A 21,804-nucleotide genomic window follows, 5' to 3' on the forward strand; every position below is an offset into this window, starting at 1 on the left:
AGTTCCTCCAAGCAGCCAGTCAGGAACATCAGCAGCTTGTAGAAAAATGTGGGAACAGATGTCACATTCTTAACATGAAGGACATCCGCCATACTGGTCAGGTTTCACAGCTGCTAGAGAAGATAGTGAGCATGGTGGCAGGAAACACAGAGAGCTTCTACAGCACTGAGACCTACCAGGAGGTAGAGGCACAGGTCATAGCGATAGAGAGGAAGATTCAGAGGGACAGGGAGGAGAGGAGACACATGGAGGAGCAGGAGATGAGGGAGAGGTTTGAGAAAGAGCTTAAGGAATATCTGAGGGAGAAAGAGGAAACCATCCAAGAGCTTAACGGAAACTTCATTGAGATGGAGTATCATTTGTGTGAACTGGAGAAACAAATGAGGGAGGAGAGGGATGAAGAGAAGAAAAGAGAGCTGGAACAAGAGCTGGGGAAGGAGTCTGAGAGAAGAGAGAAGATGGAGAGAAAGCTGGAGAGGTTTAAAGAGGAGAGGGAGAACGAGAAGAGACAGATGGAGGAGAGACACGGACAGGAAATAGAGGAGATGAGAGAGGTATATGAAGGAGATGCCAGGGTGGAAGCAGACACACACCTGAAGAAGATAATCTTGCCTGAGATCTTCAGCAACATCATGACCTTAAAGACAAAGATGCAGAGAGAGTTTGAGAGACAACTGGAGGAGAAGAACAGAGAGATGAAAGAGTTAGAAGAAAGACTCAAACTTTGTTCAGTGTTGAAGGAGGAGAACCTGATCTTACTGGAAAAGAGAGAAAACATACCAGTAGAAAGAACAGGTGAGATGGACAATGGATCATGATGACGACGAGGACAAGGACGATGATTCATCTTTCGCATGAAAACATATTAGTTATAACCAGGGACAATTTGGCAGATTTACAGTAAATTTCCAGGAAGTTGAGATCAGGACTCATACTCATAATTAATGATGTAAAGATCACTGGTCACAAGTCACATGGCCAGATAAACTTCACTATGACTTCATGGAAACTCTGGTTTCACTTCTTTATTCATTTATAACTGCTGTCTGATGCTTAGCAGAAACACACTGGTCTCAGATCAGCATTCCTACAATTCTTTATTCATGTATAACTGCTGTCTGATGCTTATCAGAAAGGAGGGAAGCACATTGTAGAGACTTAAAAGAATCCATCCACAAATCACTTTAGAGCCACCTGTCATGACTGGATCTGTTTAATGTTGAGAGAATATTGTTTGTTTTTTGTTTTTTGTGTGTGTAAATATCACTTTGCACATATTAGAAGAGATAATATTGTAATGTGAAGTTATGTCATATCCTCTGAAAGAGATGTGGACTCTGTGATTTGACAACACACGTTTTGCCTATGTTGTATGAAGATTGATGCAATGTTATTAGTTGACATGCAGTACCTGTCTTTAAAATTTCACCACATGGAATATATAATAAATAAATCTACATGGACAGTTTGCCTCACGTTGCTTTGTAACTGCCTTAGTATTACTGTAGGAACTAAACAAATTCAGCAAGGACTACAATATCCAGGTGTTGCAGTGCAAAGGAGAGAATCATGGTTGTATATTGAGTTATATGATTATTATAAATGTACTTCATCAACAGTGTGTGTAACCTAAATTATTATGACCTAACTTGACTCCATGGGTGTGTTCCTCCTAGCCGTCTGTGTGAGGAAAATACCCTCCCATAGGGAAAAATACCCCCACGAAGGACAAAATATATCCGCGGACCCCCCTACTGTTTGTTTCAAAGTAACCACTCAGCTAATCTTGAAGGTAATTCACTTTATTGCATTTCATGTGGAACACTAAGAAACATATGCCACAAGAACAGTCTTCTTTAATAACCAGAATAGTAATCAGTCTTACTGTAAAATAGTGTCCGACTCAAACACCATTCCGTCCTCTAGAAAGGACAACATTACCTGACATATCTGACTAGCAGAATATTCCAAAGGCTCAACAAATTAAATTACAACCACTCTCAGTTGATTGGAGATCAGGAGGAGATCAGGCCTGATAACATAAATAAAACCCTTTTCTGGGTTACCTCCATTCTCCTTGGTTTAAGCATCCTAATTCTTAATGTTCAGATTCCTGACAGTGTCAAACTCAACATAAAAGTTGGTTCACAACTGGTACATGATGAAGGAATTCTTAGGAATTATGTGAAAATACTGTAAATAAATATACACCAACATTTGACTGCCAATTTCAAATCTCTAGAAGGGACAAGAGTCTGCACACTCCTGGTGTGTACAAATGGAAACAAAAGGAAAATGGTTGGTATGCATCTCACTTTGACAGTCACAGTGTACAGAAAATAGTACAGTCAAGGAGATATTCCAGGGAACGTAATAGCTAGGTAGGCAATAGTGGCTGAAATCCTGAGTGTAAACACTTTCGAGTTCAATTAACACTCCGGATTTTGCAGAATACTGTACACATGAGAGGATTTTAATCAGTGAAACTAAATGTTTCTATGTATTATTTATGAAGTTATACATCATGGTAAATGTAAGAAATCCGGAAATGTTCCAACCTGTAAATGTCTAGATTTCCCAACAGAGCATCTCCAAGTCATAAAAACTAAAACCACTGGATCTTTAAGCTACAATTCTGCCATCCTTTTATGTCATACCTGGTGTTCAAACCCGGGTGTCCTGCATGAGACAAAATGTGATTGTGACAGATGTACATTATATGTCTTTGTTTCCAGCTAGGCATAGTGCAGGCAGCCAGGTAAGCCTGTAGCAGTTTCACAAACACATTTGTATGGGTCAAAAGTAAATATCCCTTTTTCCCGTTTAATACCATTTTGTAATGATCAATTCAAAATATATTTTAAGACAACAGAATTTCGTTAATAAAAAGAAACAAAATTAAAAGGTACTCACTCTAAACATTTTAAGTAGTAGTGAAAATAGCAGATCTACAAGCCCAAAATGCATTGCGACGCTATTTGTCATACCAGAATGATGTAGGCCTACAGGGCATACTTAGATTAACATTCGTGAAAACCACAAGTGTGCATGGAGGGTCTCAGCTTCTGTCAGATATAAGACAAAAGAAAAAAGGTTGTGAACCACTGCCTACCTGCATAGTACACCAACACACCTGAACAGACCAGGTGCAGTATGCCAGATCAGATGTTAAGTCATCTATATATTATATTTCATATCGTTACCCTTTTGTTACCAGCGTTTTACCAGCTCTGTACTTCTCTACCCTTACCTGTATCTTTGAATTGACAACTGAAGTTCCCTCTCCCACTTAAACCCTACACTTACTGTAGTTGACCAGATTCCCAAGGGCTCTATATACCAAGTCCAAATACAGTAAAGTCTGCATGGCAACTCAGCCGGTGAGGCAAATATCTATCTATGCATGCTAGGATTCAGTAAAGATCTATCCATCCATTTCTGAAGTTCTTCCAGGAGACAATCCTCACTTGTTCAGGGGAGATATTGTGCTTAAGAGCTTCAGGTAGTAAGTAGGTCTGTATCACTGGTTCTCATACCTTTGCATGTCAAGGACCACCAAATTAACAAGTAATTGGCTGCAGACCTCCGTTTGAAGATATTTGTGACAGCGATCCTCATACAAAATCTGTGTTAAAATGCAAAAAAAAAAAAAAAAGTAGTTGGGACTGTAGTCTGTAGATTTACACCCAATTGTTTGTTTGTTTGCCTAACCCTAAACAAAAAGTTGTAAAAAAAAAAAGGCGTGTGTGTGTGTGCACACTTGGATGCATTAAATCTATTATTTTGTATTGTACAGTGCTCTCCTCAATAGTTTTTGCATCAGTATTGCATTGACTACTCAGTGGATTAGAAATTGACATTTTGTGTGATGGTTTAGGCCGAGGGGCTTTCCTTTTACCACCTAACTGTACAGAATATCTACTGTAAGCACATTCAGTTACAGGATACAACGAGGTTCAATAAGTGTTCTACACCTATCCCGATCATTCATCCAGTGCCATTAAGTCCGGTGCGATTTGTAACCATCCTGTAATTGTGTGTGTTTGTGCGCGCGTGTTGCGTACGCGTACACGTACGTGTGCGTACGTGTGCATGTGTGTGCATGTGTATGCATGTATGTATGCATTATGTATGTACGTAAATACATATACATACATAAAAATAATTAATTCTTGCATCTGTCAGTGCACTAGTTTGAATACTAATAATACAAATAATTAAAAATTTGGATCACTTAGCCTCAGGCCACATAAATCATTATCATATTTTCTGTTTTATGACGACCCTGTGTGGAACATTCGTTACTGAACTTTAAACCATCAGTCACTTTATGACTTGACTACAGTACGTGGAAGTTAATTATTAACAAATCATACGCTCTAACATTTTATTATTGTCCTACCACCATTTTGCTAGCATTTGCAGTCTAAATCACGAGCAGTCAAAGGTAAGAGATTCTCCTTACATTTTTCAATCTTTAATCTACATCTCTGGATGTTTCAGGGTTTAATAATGTGGAGATGTGATTGCAGTGTCACTAGATATTTCAAGTTTTGTTAACTGGTACCGTATTGTGACTGTCACCGCATGCGAGAGCGTGCGAAAATTTCTGGGAACTCAATAACTGTCACCATGCAAATAAAAATGTCTCCGCCTCCATACTAAAGTGACATGGTTAAGCGGCTGCAGTTATGAAAAAAAAAGCACCTACACAAATTTGCAACAAAAGGTTTCTCAACTGTTTTTAGGTGTCCTTAATAACATACTAAAAGTTTACAGAAGTCTGACCACTAGAAATTACCATAGCTCCTTCATTATTTATCCTAGTCATTTTTGTGTCAAAGCCTATGTTTTTGGGGCCTATAGATGGGTTTCCTGTTTGTAAACATGAGAGGATGATGCGCGCGCAGTGGAGGGTTGAGCAGTAGAGGGCGCTATTACCCGCAGCAGCTCTAGTCAAATGTACACTCATAAAAGAAATGGTCTTCACCAGGTTTAATGAAAGTAGATTAAATGATGCAGTTTGTAATATCTTCTTTACTCAATAAAAATGATTTGTCGGAAGTTGGATCTGTTTGTATATAATAGCAGCATTATGCCTATTATGCCTAAAATAGCAGCATTATGCCTATCTAAATCCCGAAAATAACAACAGAGTGAATGGCGCTTCCGGTTCGTTCTACCACCCGCATGCGCAGATTGCGCACTCTGCTCTGTGATGACGTCGCGCGGAAACCCATCTATTGGAATCCATTGGACCTGTCCAATGGACAGATACATGTCCAGATACAATTACATAATTGTGAAATCCAATATGTTGTGTGTGACTGACCCACTGAGTTATTTTTTACGGGGCCAGAGCTCAGCTCTGGACCTGTCTTATTATTGTAGGTATTCTGTTTCCGCCACTTTTCGCAGTTCTGGCTGAACCGTGCTGTCGCTTTTTACGAAACTCGGCCATATGGTAGATGGTCATGAAAAACTATCAAGAAATAAATCTCACAATCTTTCGTCAAAAGGTGGCGCTATAGCAAAATGCCAACTTTGAACAGGTACAACTCATGCCCTGTTTGACCTACAGCCATGAAACTTCAATACACATATGCGTCTACTCATGATGAACAACTTTAACCCTCTGACTTTTGACCTCTGACCTTTAGATCTCCCACCATTTTGAATGATATGAAAAACAGTTAAAACCTATCTCCTCCTGGGATTTTTGAGTAATCTGCACGAAACGTTTTACACATGAACTTTGGACCTATGCCGAAAAAATTATACAAAAGATTTTCCATAAGTGAAAAAATGAAGCTTTAATGAGCCAATGAATATTGCAGTTTTATGACAATTATTCATCTGCCCCTAACACATACATGCAGACTCACATTTCTTTGAAACTTTGCGTTAATGTTGAGGGTCATTCCAAATATTACTGAAACCAATCTTACTCCAATTGGTCAAAGGGGGGCGCTATAGCGATTTTTTGAAAGTGCAAACTTTAAACAGGCAAAAGTCATGCCTCGTTTGGCCGACAGCCATTAAACCTGCTTACACATGTGCCTTGACTCATGAGGAACACATGTATCATGTTGACCAGTAAGCTCCGCCCTTAGATTGTCCGCAATTTTGAGCAGTTTGAAAAACACTTAAACCCAGGATTTTCCAGCTATTTGCGTGAAACTGTATCATCTGTGTGATCTCCTTTTTCACAGGTTCTTGTCTGTTGGTCCAATGGCTTCTCCCTTAAACGTGTGCCTCACAACCTGAAGGTTACCAGTTCAAGCCCCACTTCATGTGGACTTCATTAAAGTTGCATTGCACACAACATGATTGTGTCAATTAATACATGTGCAATTGTTAAACGTAACCTGAAATACTTATTTGAGAGGGTATGTTTTTGCAATGTATGACATACTTCATTCTGAAAATAGCCGATCTACAATCTCAAAACTTTTCAGATAGCAACGTGTTTCTGAGCTTGTAGATCGGCTGCTTTCACTGGTTCACTTTTATCTTCAACAGACAACCTCAGCCTGGACAAAGCTATAGCACTATAGGTAATGTTGCAGCCCGTCAATCCGAAGGTCGAGGGTTCGATTCCTGTTAATGGCAATAGATTGACACGTCCAATCAATCCATTCTGCTTCCATCCTTCTCTCTCTTCAATCTATTGTTTCCATGTCTCTCTCTCTTCAATCTATTCCGTTTCCATGTCTCTCTCTCCGCCCTTAGATTGTCCGCAATTTTGAGCAGTTTGAAAAACACTTAAACCCAGGATTTTTCAGTTATTTGCGTGAAATGGTATCATCTGTCTGACCTCCGTTTTCACTGTATCAGGTCTGTTGGTCCAATGGCTTCCCGCTTAAGTGAATGTTTCACAACATCAAGGTTGCCGGTTCAAGCCTCACTTGGTGGAGACTTCATTTAAAGTGCATTGCAAACAACAAGACTGTATTAATGAATACATATGCAATTGATAAAGATAACATGAAATGCTTATCTGAGAAGGTCTGTTTTTGCAATGTATGAAATGCTTCATTCTGAAAATAGCCGATCTACAATCTCAAAACTTTTCAGATAGCAACGTGTTTCTGAGCTTGTAGATCGGCTGCTTTCACTGGTTCAGTTTTATCTTCAACAGACAACCTCAGCCTGGTCAAAGCTATAGCACTATAGGTAGTGTTGCAGCCTGTCAATCCAAAGGTTGAGGGTTCGATTCCTGTTAATGGCAATAGGTTGACACGTCCAATCAATCCATTCTGCTTCCATCTTTCTCTCTCTTCAATCTATTGTTTCCATGTCTCTCTCTCTTCAATCTATTCCGTTTCCATGTCTCTCTCTCCGCCCTTAGATTGTCCGCAATTTTGAGCAGTTTGAAAAACACTTAAACCCAGGATTTTTCAGTTATTTGCGTGAAATGGTATCATCTGTCTGACCTCCGTTTTCACTGGATCAGGTCTGTTGGTCTAATGGCTTCCCGCTTAAGTGAATGTTTCATAACATCAAGGTTGCCGGTACAAGCCTCACTTGGTAGAGACTTCATTTAAAGTGCATTGCAAACAACAAGACTGTATTAATGAATACATATGCAATTGATAAAGATAACATGAAATGCTTATCTGAGAAGGTATGTTTTTGCAATGTATGACATACTTCATTCTGAAAATAGCCGATCTACAATCTCAAAACCTTTCAGATAGCAACGTGTTTCTGAGCTTGTAGATCGGCTGCTTTCACTGGTTCAGTTTTATCTTCAACAGACAACCTCAGCCTGGTCAAAGCTATAGCACTATAGGTAGTGTTGCAGCATGTCAATCCGAAGGTTGAGGGTTTGAGTCCTGTTAATGGCAATAGGTTGAGATGTCCAATCAATCCATTCTGCTTCCATCTCTCTCTCTCTTCAATCTATTATGTTTCCATGTCTGTCTCTCTCTCTCAATTAATGCATGTGCAACTGTTAAAGGTAACATGAAATGCTTCTTGGAGAGAGTATGTTTTTGCAATGTATGACAAACTTCATTGTGAAAATAGCCGATCTACAATCTCACAACTTTTCAGATAGCAACGTTTTGTGAGCTTGTAGATCGGCTACTTTCACTAGTTTTCGCTCCGAGGAGACACAAAAATGCCTTTATTGGTAAATGGTTTGTGAACCAGTGATCTAGAGTAGTTCGGGACACAGAGGCTTGGTTCATAATGGACGGAAATACTTATAAATATCAACAGACACTACCAGTAATTGTGTCAATTAATGCATATGCAATTGATAAAGATAACCTGAAATGCTTATTTGAGAGGGTATGAAGTATGTATGACATACTTCATTCTGAAAATAGCCGATCTACAATCTCAAAACCTTTCAGATAGCAACGTTCTTTCTGAGCTTGTAGATCGGCTGCTTTCACTGGTTCACTTTTATCTTCAACAGACAACCTCATCCTGGACAAAGCTATAGCACTATAGGTAGTGTTGCAGCCTGTCAATTTGAAGGTTGATGGTTCGATTCTTGTTAATGGCAATAGGTTGAGATGTCCAATCAATCCATTCTGCTTCCATCTCTCTCTCTCTTCAATCTATTACGTTTCCGTGTCTCTCTCTCTCTCTTCAATCTATTCCGTTTCCGTGTCTCTCTCTCTCTCTTCAATCTATTCCGTTTCCGTGTCTCTCTCTCTCTCTCTCTTTCAATCTATTCCGTTTCCGTGTCTCTCTCTCTCTCTTCAATCTATTCCGTTTCCGTGTCTCTCTCTCTCTCTCTCTTCAATCTTTCCGTCCGTCTCTCTCTCTCTCTCTCTCTCTCTCTCTCTCTCTCTCTCGTCTCTCTCTCTCTCCTCTCTCTCTTCTCTCTCTCTCTCTCTCTCTCTCTCTCTCTCTCTCTCTCTCTCTCTCTCTCTCTCTCTCTCATTCACCAGGTCAGGTCTGTTGTTCCAATGGCTTCTCGCTTAGAGTGTGTGCCTTAAAACCTCAAGGTTGCCAGTTCAAGCCTCACTTGATGCAGACTTCATTTAAGTTGCATTGCACACAAACAATGATTGTTGCGAGAAGCGGAAGGAGGCCTCCGACCAAGTGGAGCTTACTATATCACGTGCTTGGGTTGTGTGTGTGTGTGTCTGTCCTTATTTATGGTCTTTCCGTGTGTGTTCACGCTCTCATTGGCTCGCGCCCCCATGTGACTCGAAACTCCGTGCTGAAATGCCAGCAGCTGCACTGCCTGTATACAGCGTGTGTTCACGCTCTCATTGGCTCGCGCCCCCATGTGACTCGAAACTCCGTGCTGAAATGCCAGCAGCTGCACTGCCTGTATACAGCCGGCAGAGTGCGGCAGAGTGCACTACTACAGTGTGGTTGAAATATAGCAGCCTCAGTCAATCTGCGTTCGCTTCCAGCGTGTTCGCTGGCGTCTTACTTGTGTCAATTAATGCAAGTGCAATTGTTAAAGATAACCTGAAATGCTTATTTGAGAGTAGTGTCTTTTCAATGTATGACATACTTCATTCTGAAAATAGCCGATCTACAATCTCAAAACTTTTCAGATAGCAACGTGTTTCTGAGCTTGTAGATCGGCTGCTTTCACTGGTTCAATTTTATCTTCAACAGACAACCTCAGCCTAGACCAAAGCTATAGCACTAGTAGGTAGTGTTGCAGCCTGTCAATCCGAAGGTTGAGGGTTCGATTCCTGTTAATGGCAATAGGCTGAGATGTCCATTCAATCCGTTCTGCTTCCATCTCTCTCTCTCTACTCTTCAGTCTATTATGTTTCCATGTCTCTCTCTCTCTCTCTCTTCAATCTATTCCGTTTCCATGTCTCTCTCTCTCTTCAATCTATTCCGTTTCCATGTCTCTCTCGCTCTCTCTCTCTCTTCAATCTATTCCGTTTCCATGTCTCTCTCGCTCTCTCTCTCTCTTCAATCTATTCCGTTTCCAAGTCTCTCTCTCTCTCTCTCTCTCTTCAATCTATTCCGATTCTCTCTCTTTCTCTCTCTTTCTCTTCAATCTATTCCGATTCTCTCTCTCTCTCTTTCTCTTCAATCTATTCTGTTTCTCTCTCTCTCTCTCTTTCTCTTCAATCTATTCCGTTTCTCTCTCTCTCTCTCTTTTCTCTTCAATCTATTCCGTTTCCAAGTCTCTCTCTCTCTCTCTCATCTTCAATCTATTCCGATTCTCTCTCTTTCTCTCTCTTTCTCTTCAATCTATTCCGATTCTCTCTCTCTCTCTTTCTCGTCAATCTATTCTGTTTCTCTCTCTCTCTCTCTTTCTCTTCAATCTATTTCCGTTTCTCTCTCTCTCTCTCTCTTTCTCTTCAATCTATTCCGTTTCTCTCTCTCTCTCTCTTTCTCTTCAATCTATTCCGTTTCACTCTCTCTCTCTCTCTCTTTCTCTTCAATCTATTCCGTTTCTCTCTCTTTCTCTCTCTGTTCAATCTATTCCATCTCTCTCTTCAATCTATTCCGTCTCTCTCTTTAATCTATTCCGTCTCTCTCTCTCTCTTCAATCTATTCCGTCTCTCTCTCTCTCTCTCTCTCTCTCTCTCTGTCTCTCTCTCTCTCTCTCTCTCTCTCTCTCTCTCTTTCTCTCTCTCTCTCTCTCTCTCTCTCTCTCTCTCTCTTTTCCCTGGCCCCGCTTATCGCTGCTTGCAGCTATATTTATTATTATTATTATTACGGGGCCAGAGCTCAGCTCTGGACCTGTTTTATTATTCCCTGTATTGTTTCTTCTGCCACTTTTCGCAGTTCTGGGTGAACCGTGCTGTCGCTTTTTACGAAACTCTGCCATATGGTAGATGGTCATGAAAAACTATCAAGAAATAAATCTCACAATCTTTCGTCAAAAGGTGGCGCTATAGCACTCAATTGAAAATGCCAACTTTGAACAGGTACAACTCATGCCCTGTTTGACCTACAGCCATGAAACTTCAATACACATATGCGTCTACTCATGATGAACAACTTTAACCCTCTGACTTTTGACCTCTGACCTTTAGATCTCCCACCATTTTGAATTATATGAAAAACAGTTAAAACCTATCTCCTCCTGGGATTTTTGAGTAATCTGCACGAAACGTTTTACACATGAACTTTGGACCTATGCCGACAAACTGATACAAAAGATTTTCCATAAGTGAAAAAATGAAGCTTTAATGAGCCAATGAATATTGCAGTTTTATGACAATTATTCATCTGCCCCTAACACATACATGCAGACTCACATTTCTTTGAAACTTTGCGTTAATGTTGAGGGTCATTCCAAATATTACTGAAACCAATCTTACTCCAATTGGTCAAAGGGGGGCGCTATAGCGATTTTTTGAAAGTGCAAACTTTAAACAGGCAAAAGTCATGCCTCGTTTGGCCGACAGCCATTAAACCTGCTTACACATGTGCCTTGACTCATGAGGAACACATGTATCACGTTGACCAGTAAGCTCCCCCCTTAGATTGTCCGCAATTTTGAGCAGTTTGAAAAACACTTAAACCCAGGATTTTTCAGCTATTTGCGTGAAACTGTATCATCTGTGTGATCTCCTTTTTCACAGGTTCTTGTCTGTTGGTCCAATGGCTTCTCCCTTAAACGTGTGCCTCACAACCTGAAGGTTGCCAGTTCAAGCCTCACTTGATGCGGACTTCATTAAAGTTGCATTGCACACAACATGATTGTGTCAATTAATACATGTGCAATTGTTAAACATAACCTGAAATACTTATTTGAGAGGGTATGTTTTTGCAATGTATGACATACTTAATTCTGAAAATAGCCGATCTACAATCTCAAAACTTTTCAGATAGCAACGTGTTTCTGAGCTTGTAGATCGGCTGCTTTCACTGGTTCACTTTTATCTTCAACAGACAACCTCAGCCTGGACAAAGCTATAGCACTATAGGTAATGTTGCAGCCCGTCAATCCGAAGGTCGAGGGTTCGATTCCTGTTAATGGCAATAGATTGACACGTCCAATCAATCCATTCTGCTTCCATCCTTCTCTCTCTTCAATCTATTGTTTCCATGTCTCTCTCTCTTCAATCTATTCCGTTTCCATGTCTCTCTCGCTCTCTCTCTCTTCAATCTATTCAGTTTCCATGTCTCTCTCTCTCTTCAATCTATTCCGTTTCCAAGTCTCTCTCTCTCTTTCTCTTCAATCTATTCAGTTTCTCTCTCTCTCTCTTTCTCTTCAATCTATTCCGTTTCTCTCTCTCTCTCTCTCTCTTCAATCTATTCCGATTCTCTCTCTCTCTCTTTCTCTTCAATCTATTCCGTTTCTCTCTCTCTCTCTCTCTTTCTCTTCAATCTATTCCGTTTCTCTCTCTCTCTTTCTCTTCAATCTATTCCGTTTCTCTCTCTCTCTCTTTCTCTTCAATCTGTTCCGTTTATCTCTCTCTCTTCAATCTATTCCGTCTCTCTCTCTCTCTCTTCAATCTATTCCGTCTCTCTCTCTCTCATAATTATGTTCTTTTAGAAAGTGAGCAACAGCAACAGTCCACCTGGCCTATTCCCATGGATTGGATCTACCCACCTCACCGTCATTCCCTCTCAATCCATAATCACACCTGCCCTCACTCACTCCTCATTAGTCTCTCTCTCTCTCTCTCTCTCTCTCTCTCTCTCTCTCTCTCTCTCTCTCTCTCTCTCTCTCTCTCTCTCTCTCTCTCTCTTTTCCCTGGCCCCGCTTATCGCTGCTTGCAGCTATATTTTACACTTGTTTTTTACTTCATGATATCTAGAAAAACAAACAAATCCAAATTAATTGTCCCAATTTTCAGCAATTCAGAAGGTGGTAGCAAAGAATATTGGCAGTTGATAGATAGTATTGTTTGCATTATTGAAACGTCGTGGATCAAATTTAGCTCAAACTAAATGTATCTTTGACTATACACCCCCCCCCCTTTCCAGAGGAAAATACATGTTCTTGCAGTATGAAGCAATCCCTCTGCTCCCCTCCCCCTACCACCCCACATAAATGTCATAATTCCTCCTCTCCATACTCTAGACCCCCATACTCTCTTCTTTTTCTCAAAGAGAAGCACAGTGTCATCTTGTAGGGGCGCGACATGAACAACATTAAATAGATTTTCGAACAACTTTCTGATATATTACCACTCCAAACAGGTTACATTATTGTACAATATAGCAGATGTGTTTAGATCACTGGAAGCACTTTATCTGGTGGTCTGTTTGAAGGTGCTGCTAATTTCCCTAGAGTAGTTGTATCTATGGTATTCCTATGTGTTGGATTGAATTTCATTTTACACATTTGTTTTGTGTTTTAATGATTATTGTATGGTTTGGGTATTTCTATATGCTTTAAACATGGTTTAAATTTATTTTGTTTATGAGTGTGTGGTTTTATTATGTCCTGTTTTTGTTGGTTTTTGTTAAGTGAGTTTGAAATCGCTTCAAGTTTCAATGATTAATTGCCATATCAACATTGATAAGATTAGAGTTTGTCAAAGAAGATTGCTGGTCAAAATGCACAAATTATGTAGATAAATGTCATGAATGTTATGTTTATTAATGTGTTTTTTTTAAATGCAGGAGACATGGCAGAGGCCAAAGTAGAGAAGCTCACAGTTCAAATGAAAGAAAGAGAAATGGAACTGGAGAATATCAAGATAGAGAGAGACAAGAAAATAGAAGAGAAAGACCAACTACTGAGAGAAAAAGACAACCAATTGAGGGAAAGTAATCAACGACTGACAGAAAAAGACAACCAATTGAGGGAAATAAATCAATTACTGACAGAAAAAGACAACCAATTGAGGGAAAGTAATCAACTACTGACAGAAAAAGACAACCAATTGAAGGAAAGTAATAAACTACTGACAGAAACAGACAAGCAACTGGAACAGCAAGTTGAAGAGCTGAGGACGAGTGAGAAGTATTGGGGTAATTGCATGGAGATGAGCATCAAACAACAAGACAATCTTCACCAGGACCTGCAGGAACAGAGAACCCAAGTAGAGAAGCTCAAAGTTCAACTGAAAGAACTAGAGAGGGAACAGGAGAAAATAAAGATAGAGAGAGACAGGAGAGTAGAGGAGAAAGACCAACTACTGAAGGAAAGACAGAAACAACTGACAGAAACAGACAACCAACTAAAGGAAGGTAATCAACTACTGACAGAAAAAGACAACGACTGGAACAGAGCAATGAAGAGCTGAAGATGACGAAGAAGGAATTGGATGGTGTCATCACAGAAAACACACAACTTGGTTAGAATTTCATCATTACAAAGTAAACATTATCTCACTAGATGACTGTTCTCTTGATGATTGCCCAAAATGTAACCTGTCATTGCAGCTCAGCAGATCAGTAATCTGAAGACTGAATTAGAGAAACTGAGGGGCACGGTGGCGCAGTCGGTAGCGCTGTCGCCTCACAGCTAGAAGGTCCTGGGTTCGATTCCCGCCGGGGACGCTGTGGGCACTGGGGGCGTGTCTTCTCCTCCGCGTCATCAGCGCCCATACCCTAGGTGGGGTTGGCGAAAGGGCCTACTCTGTGTGGAGTTTGCATGTTCTCCCCGTGTCTCCTAGGGTAGTTAATACCCTCACAAAAACATGTAGTAATCCTGGTCACTATACCGCCTCCCCCATGACAGCCGGGGCGCCTGATGGAGGGGAAGGGAACTGGTTGGAATAACGTGTTCCTTCCACGCGCTACGTCCAACCAGGGAAACTCCCCCCTGTCAGGTGACAAGAAGGTCAGTTGGCTCTCATGCCTGAAGGAAGCATGAGCTCGGCCCTGGCCTCCCTACTGTGGGGTGACAGGTGTAATACTGGTGTAGGGCTGGTGTAGTGCCCAGGATCACTTAGGAAATTGGCACCGGGTGAAAAAAATGGGTTACAAAAATCGCGGGATAAAAATTTAAAGTAAAAAAAAAAGAATTAGAGAAACTGAGGACTGTTTCAGCCCAAACGGGTCAGTAAGCTAAAATATGTTTTCTTTATCCATGTTTTAGGCATTAGTAAGTTGATCAATAATGATGTTGTCCTTTAGAGAGTGGATATACCTCTACAGCAGACTCCAAGCTGGATGGAGAGACCAAAGACTCCAATCTTCCACTGAGGAGTATGGGGCTTCCTCCAACACGTAAGTCCAAGTTACCCTTTCAAACATGGTGTGATATAATACAATGATCACACAATGTGATCATCATATGATATCATTTAGAATCCTTTGTACCATAGGGATATTTAAATTAAATACATATTTTGTGACATAACACAAAATAAAAGATGGTTTGAAACTAACATAAAATATCTGTGGCAACCCCCCCCCCCCAGCAAAGTATTTAAGCCAAGTCACAGTCACAAGTAGGCTGAACAAACAATGTAACATATTTTCATGAAAGTGACTGTCACAGCTTATGTACCGTACCACCTTCACACATCAGGGGTGATTGACAGTCATTATGGTACTTTGATAGATTTTCACGGGATAAAAAAAACTATGCTCGTTATAACTCCTCTTGCAGAGTTGGTTAGAGCTGTGTCTGGAGACCAAAGTGAGAACTCTGTGTGTGATGTCACCTTATTAAGGTTATTAAACATACCTGGCAGGCTTTTAAATAGCCAAGATACCATCTATTAATGCCACTTGACCACTTCTATGCTAACAAATCTATTTGGGAATTAAATAAATACATACATAGATTAATCAATTAATCTTCAGCATCAAAGGTATCAATAACATGTTAAGAGATGTCTATGTCTTTGATGCACAAAGATGATATTAACTGGTTACACTTACAGTGGGGGAATACTTTCTTGTAGACATAATTCTTGAAATGGCATTTGTATTAAAATGATTTTAAATGTTCATGGTGCCATATTTGGAAATGGTAACTGTTTTATAAAAGCAATAACTCAATATATTGTCATTATATCCCATATTAGGGATACTGTTCAACGCCACTGACAGGCCAATAATGCCTAAATACAGCATTAAAGGTCCACAAATTACTGTAAACACAAATGTAGTGGCTACATGGCTAAATCTCTGTCCCTCTCCTTGGTTTCCTGTCCAGGACTGTTTGATTGATGTATGTGTTGTGTTACAGTGGGTGCAGAGACCACAGATGAAGACTCTACTCTACCAGTGAGGAAGAGGAGACGCAGTATGGAAAATCCTCCAGATAGTGAGTTTATGCTGCTGTTTGAAAGTGTCCAGAAAGTAACATATTGTCAATTCTCCATGTGCATAGTTTTCAGTGTTGCTGTCAAATACTCTGACAGCAACCTCTTGGGGTGTAGATTACCATTTGTCTACTCTGATACACAGAGTCACCAACCACTTCTTTACACATAAAAGGGTTAGGCAAGGGTAACCTCCAGACAGACCTCCTCTTGGAGTAATACTTAGATGTTCCAAGGAATGGATTCCAACTTAATATCACTGCACGTCTCACTTTAACCAATCATGATTCCAATCTCCCCATCATAACAGTGGACAGCAATTACAGTATGACTCTATCACACTTTTCAAACAAACACTCTCGAAACTACGCTTATGTGATGTTTTCATCCCAGACAAAATGTGTCTGGGATGCCTACAGTATATAAATCACTGTACGTGTTATCATATTGTATATGAGTAATGTGTACATATGAGGTACACATTTTTTTTTTTTTTTTCCATTATGTTGTGTTTCAGTGGCAGCAGACAGCAGTTTGGACCCACTAGTGTCTCCCACTGTGTCTGAGCTGAGACTGGTGATACTGGGGAGGACTGCAGCTGGGAGGAGCGCAGCAGGAAACATCATCCTGGGCAGGGAGGTGTTTGGTGCTGAGGCCAGCTCCTCTGAACTGAGCCAGAGGAGTAGGAGGAGAGAGGGGGAGGTCTGTGGGAGACGGCTGGTGCTGGTGGACGCTCCAGACTTCTCTGGATGCTCTCTGGTGGAGACGAGGGAGGATGTGGGTCTCTGTGTCCGTCTGTCTGCCCCGGCACCCCATGCCTTCCTCCTGGTCCTACCGGTGGAGTCCTCTGAAGGAGAGGCGAGAGGGATGATGGAGATGATACGGGATATGTTTGGAGAGAGCTGCTGGGGACACAGCATTGTCATCTTCATCCACAATGACAGCATGAAAGGGCAGAGTGTTGAGGAGTTCCTCCAAGCAGCCAGTCAGGAAAATCAGCAGCTTGTAGAAAAATGTGGGAACAGATGTCACATTCTTAACATGAAGGACATCAGCCATACTGGTCAGGTTTCACAGCTGCTAGAGAAGATAGTGAGCATGGTGGCAGGAAACACAGAGAGCTTCTACAGCACTGAGACCTACCAGGAGGCAGAGGCACAGGTCATAGCGATAGAGAGAAAGATTCAGAGGGACAGGGAGGAGAGGATACACATGGAGGAGCAGGAGATGAGGGAGAGGTTTGAGAAGGAGCTTAAGGAATATCTGAGGGAGAAAGAGGAAACCATCCAAGAGCTTAACGGAAACTTCATTGAGATGGAGTATCATTTGACTGAACTGGAGAAACAAATGAGGGAGGAGAGGGATGAAGAGAAGAAAAGAGAGCTGGAACAAGAGCTGGGGAGGGAGTCTGAGAGAAGAGAGAAGATGGAGAGAAAGCTGGAGAGGTTTAAAGAGGAGAGGGAGAACGAGAAGAGAGAGATGGAGGAGAGACAAAGGCAGGAAATAGAGGAGATGAGAGAGGTATATGAAGGAAACGCCAGGGTGGAAGCAGACACACACCTGAAGAAGATAATCTTGCCTGAGATCTTCAGCAACTTCATGACCTTAAAGACAAAGATGCAGAGAGAGTTTGAGAGACAACTGGAGGAGAAGGACAGAGAGATGAAAGAGTTAGAGGAAAGACTCAAACTTTGTTCAGTGTTGAAGGAGGAGAACCTCAACTTACTGGAAAAGAGAGAAAACATACCAGTAGAAAGAACATGTGAGATAGAGGAAGGGAGAGGAGAGTCATGGTGGATATATGTAGAATAGTTCTAATTAGCAACGCTCACCTCTACCTTTCTTTGCAAAATCTTAAATTAGACCCCAGGAATCATGCATTAAGTTCAAACAAGATTTCTCTTTATTTCAAATGTCTTTATTGTCTAATTCATGATGATGATGATGATGATGATGATGATTAATCTTTAGGTGTCATATGAAAACATATTAATTATAACCAGGGACAATTTGGCAGAAATGGAGATCAGGACTCAGTAATTAATGATGTAAAGATCACTGGTCACATGACCAGATAAACTTCACTTTTTTATCAATGTATAACTGCTGTCTGATGCTTAGCAGCAGTGTTGGAAAGTAACTAAAGTAACTTAACAAAAAAAGTTATATTATTACCTTTTTCCAGTAACTAGCATTATAAGTTAACTAATTACTTTCACGTTTTGAGTAATAAATATTACAGTTACTATTTTCACAAGCCTTGGTGGTACTGTGGGCTTGAGTGTCTAGACTTTGTTTATTTTCATTCCGTGATCGTGTGTTGTTTTTGGTCCGTTGATATAATGGTCAAATGGATATAAATGTCAAATACAGTATACTGTTATGAACAATATTAATAGGCTATTTGAAATGTCATTTTGTTATAGCCTACATGTTTTGGCTTCCACATTCTGTCAGAAACCATGTGTTGCTGAGGGAGCCTTTTTCCAGAATTATTGTAGTTGAACTGAACACAGCTTGTAGGCTTGTTATGTGTAATGCTCAGTGGACTATTTACATGTGTCAAGCCTGACCCAGGTTTTGTTTGGCAAGTTATAGGACACCAGATTTATAAAGATGCACTAAATATCCAGCCATACTGAATGTTTTAGCCTATAATATTTAAGTGAACACATTATTTTTGTTAAACTCAAAACTGTCACTCAGGTTAATATTGTAGGGCTATTTGTGAATTGTGTCTGACTGTGACAAACTTGTTATGCTCATGTTCATATTTTTGTATTGCATTGAAATGCACTGGTACATGTTGGCCTCATATGGCCTAGCACTTTGTTGGGAGCTTAACTGCTTTAATAAACAACAGAAGTTGTTCAAAGATTGTGATCGTGTCTCATTATCAGTTTGAGGTGTGGTTTTCATCTAAGTTATGAATTCATACACAGTAAAGTCTAAGTGTTAATTGAATTCAAATGAGTGAACAAATGGAACCAAATGGTCCCATCATGTCATGACTCATGTGTACAGTACACTTTTCGGAGTTAAATCAACAATGAGGATTTTACAATGTAGACTGCAGAAAAGGGGGAAAAAAACACAATAATAAAATCAAGTAATAGGTAATATTTGAGTAACTTTTCCAACACTGCTTAGCAGAAACACACTGGTTTCAGCATTAATGCACTTTATTCATTTATAAACTCTGATGCTTAGCAGAAAGGAGGGAAGCACATTGTAGAGACTTAAAAGAATCCATCCACAAATCACTTCTGTTTAATGCTGAGAGAATATTGTTTCTGCTTTTTGTCTGCTGGGGAGACAAAAATGTTTTCTAAATCCTAACAGTATGTTGCTCAGTAGTTCAAACTTTTTCATGTCAAGGACCCCCAAAATTAATAATGTATTTGGCCATCTAAAAATATTTAGTTCCAGGGACCCCCCCGAAGCAAAGATTTGTTACAAATGTTCACAAAAATATACATTCAAATATTTGCACACATTTTCATGATTTTTCTAAAACAACAGATCTACAAGATCATAGCACAGCAAGCTTGTATATCTGCTATTTTTTTAAATAGCCAAAGTATAAAATAATGGTTAAAGTGGTTAAAATCTTAAATTACAGATGCTTTCCCAGGCTTAATGGGTTAACTGACTGTAACCATTCTAGTTTATCAAGCCACCACAACTGTTTCAAAGTAACCAGTAACCACTCAGCTAATCCTGAAGGTAATTCACTTTATTGCATTTGATGTGGAACTGTAAGAAGCATATGCCACAAGAACAGTCTTCTTTAATAACCAGAATAGTAATCCTTCTTACTGTAACATAGTGTCCGACTCAAACACCATTCCGTCCTCTAGAAAGGACAACATTACCTGACATATCTGACTAGTAGAATATTCCAAAGGCTCAACAAATTAAATTACAACCACTCTCAATTGATTTATATAAAGGCAGCATGGATAAGCGGAGATCAGGCCTGATAACACAAATAAAACACTTTTCAGACAAAGTCTGGGTTAGCTCCATTCTCCTTGGTTTAAGCATCATAATTCTTAATGTTCAGATTCCTGACAGTGTCAGACTCTACATAAAAGTTGGTTCACAACTGGTACAATCTTAGGAATTCTGTGAAAATACTGTAAATAAATATACACCAACATTTGACTGCCAATTTCAAATGTCTAGAAGGGACAAGAGTCGGCACACTCCTGGTGTGTACAAATGGAAACAAATGGAAAATGGTCGGTATGTATCTCACTTTGACAGTGTACAGAAAATAGTACAGTCAAGGAGATATTCCAGGGAACCTAATAGCTAGGTAGGCAATAGTGGCAGAAATCCTGAGTGTTAACACTTTTGAGTTAAATTAACACTCTGGATTTTGCAGTATACTGTACACATGAATGAGAGGATTTTAATCAGTGAAACTAAATGTTTCTATGTATGAAGTTATATATATATATCATGGTAAATGTACAAAATCAGGAAATGTACCAACAGACTGTTACGATAAATGTCTAGGTTTCCCAACAGAGCATAAAAGTAAAATCAGGCATAAACGGATCCCAGAGTCAAAATAAATCCACTGGATCAATTCTGCAATCATTTTATGTCATATACAGTACCTGGGGTTCAAACCCAGGTGTCCTGCATGAGACAAAATGTGATTGTGACAGATGCACATAATTATATGTCTTTGTTTCCAGCTAGGCATAGTGCAGGCAGCCAGGTCAGCCTGTAACAGTGTTTCACAAACACTGGGTTGGAACACATTAGTATAGGTCAAAAGTAAATATCCCTTTTCCCTGTTTAGTACAATTTTGTAAAAAAAAAAAAAAATTAAGAAAGCAAAATACAATTTTTTTCAACAGAATTTCATTAAAAGAAAAAAAATCTAAAGGTATTCCTTAAAAGTAAAATTTTAATAATTAGTGAAAATAGCAGATCTACAAGCTCATAACGCCTCACAACATGTTGTGAGCTTGTAGATCGATTAATTTCACTAGTTGGGATCTCATGCTAAACGGTTTGGGAACCTCTGGTCTATAGGTCTCCAAGTATATTTTTATGCAGTTTGTGATTGGTGACTGAGTGCAAATGTAAAATGTTCATTGCGACACGTTGTGAGCTTGTAGATCGGCTATTTTATGCTATTTTACAGTACAAGAATGATATATCGGGCATACGTTGTTAACATTTGTGAAAAACAGAAGTGTGCATGCATGCATGTATGGAGGGTTTCAGCTTCTGACAGATATAAGTGGGGGCTCCAAAGAAAAAAGGTTGTGAACCACTGCCTACCTCCATACACCAACACACCTGAGCAGTCCAGGTGCAGTACGCCAGATCAGATGTCAAATCATCTTTATATTGTCGGGCAGAAACATCCTTGTGTTTTTTTGTAAATGAATGCCCTACTTGATCATACTACAGCGTTACACAAGCTCGAAATGCGGCGCAAAGCGATGCGTTGAGCTTGTAGATCTGCTACTTTTGCCATTTTTGAATTTGAATCGTGAAAAGTAACAGTTTTGGACATATTAAGTTACCACCCAACGATATTCCATTTCATTCATATTGTTATCCTTTTGTTATTAGCGTTACTACATCCGCACTGTGGTGCTGCTTTGACTTGAACTGTAGTTCCCTCTCCCACTTAAACCCTACACTTTGTTGA

The 21,804-nt window shown here is 39.9% G+C and overlaps 2 protein-coding genes across 3 annotated transcripts in view; one reads left to right on the forward strand and one right to left on the reverse strand.

The window, feature by feature from the left end:
* Window positions 1–21,804, reverse strand: part of LOC308073623 (rho-related GTP-binding protein RhoE-like) — a 528,647-nt gene that overhangs the window by 235,204 nt on the left and 271,639 nt on the right. The window lies entirely within an intron of this gene.
* Window positions 16,055–17,942, forward strand: LOC308073537 (uncharacterized protein). Of its 2 annotated transcripts, none has more exons than XM_080412474.1 (2): window positions 16,055–16,105; window positions 16,642–17,942. In XM_080412474.1, coding segments are annotated over exons 1-2 (1,296 nt in total). In that variant the 5' UTR covers window positions 16,055–16,104; the 3' UTR covers window positions 17,937–17,942. The 2 variants fall into 2 exon arrangements, with proteins under 2 accessions (XP_080268600.1, XP_080268599.1); XM_080412473.1 differs by having other exon boundaries at window positions 16,063–16,126.

Source organism: Gymnoscopelus braueri, assembly GCF_963280865.1.
Source record: "Gymnoscopelus braueri genome assembly, chromosome: 18".
NCBI classification, from domain to species: domain Eukaryota; kingdom Metazoa; phylum Chordata; class Actinopteri; order Myctophiformes; family Myctophidae; genus Gymnoscopelus; species Gymnoscopelus braueri.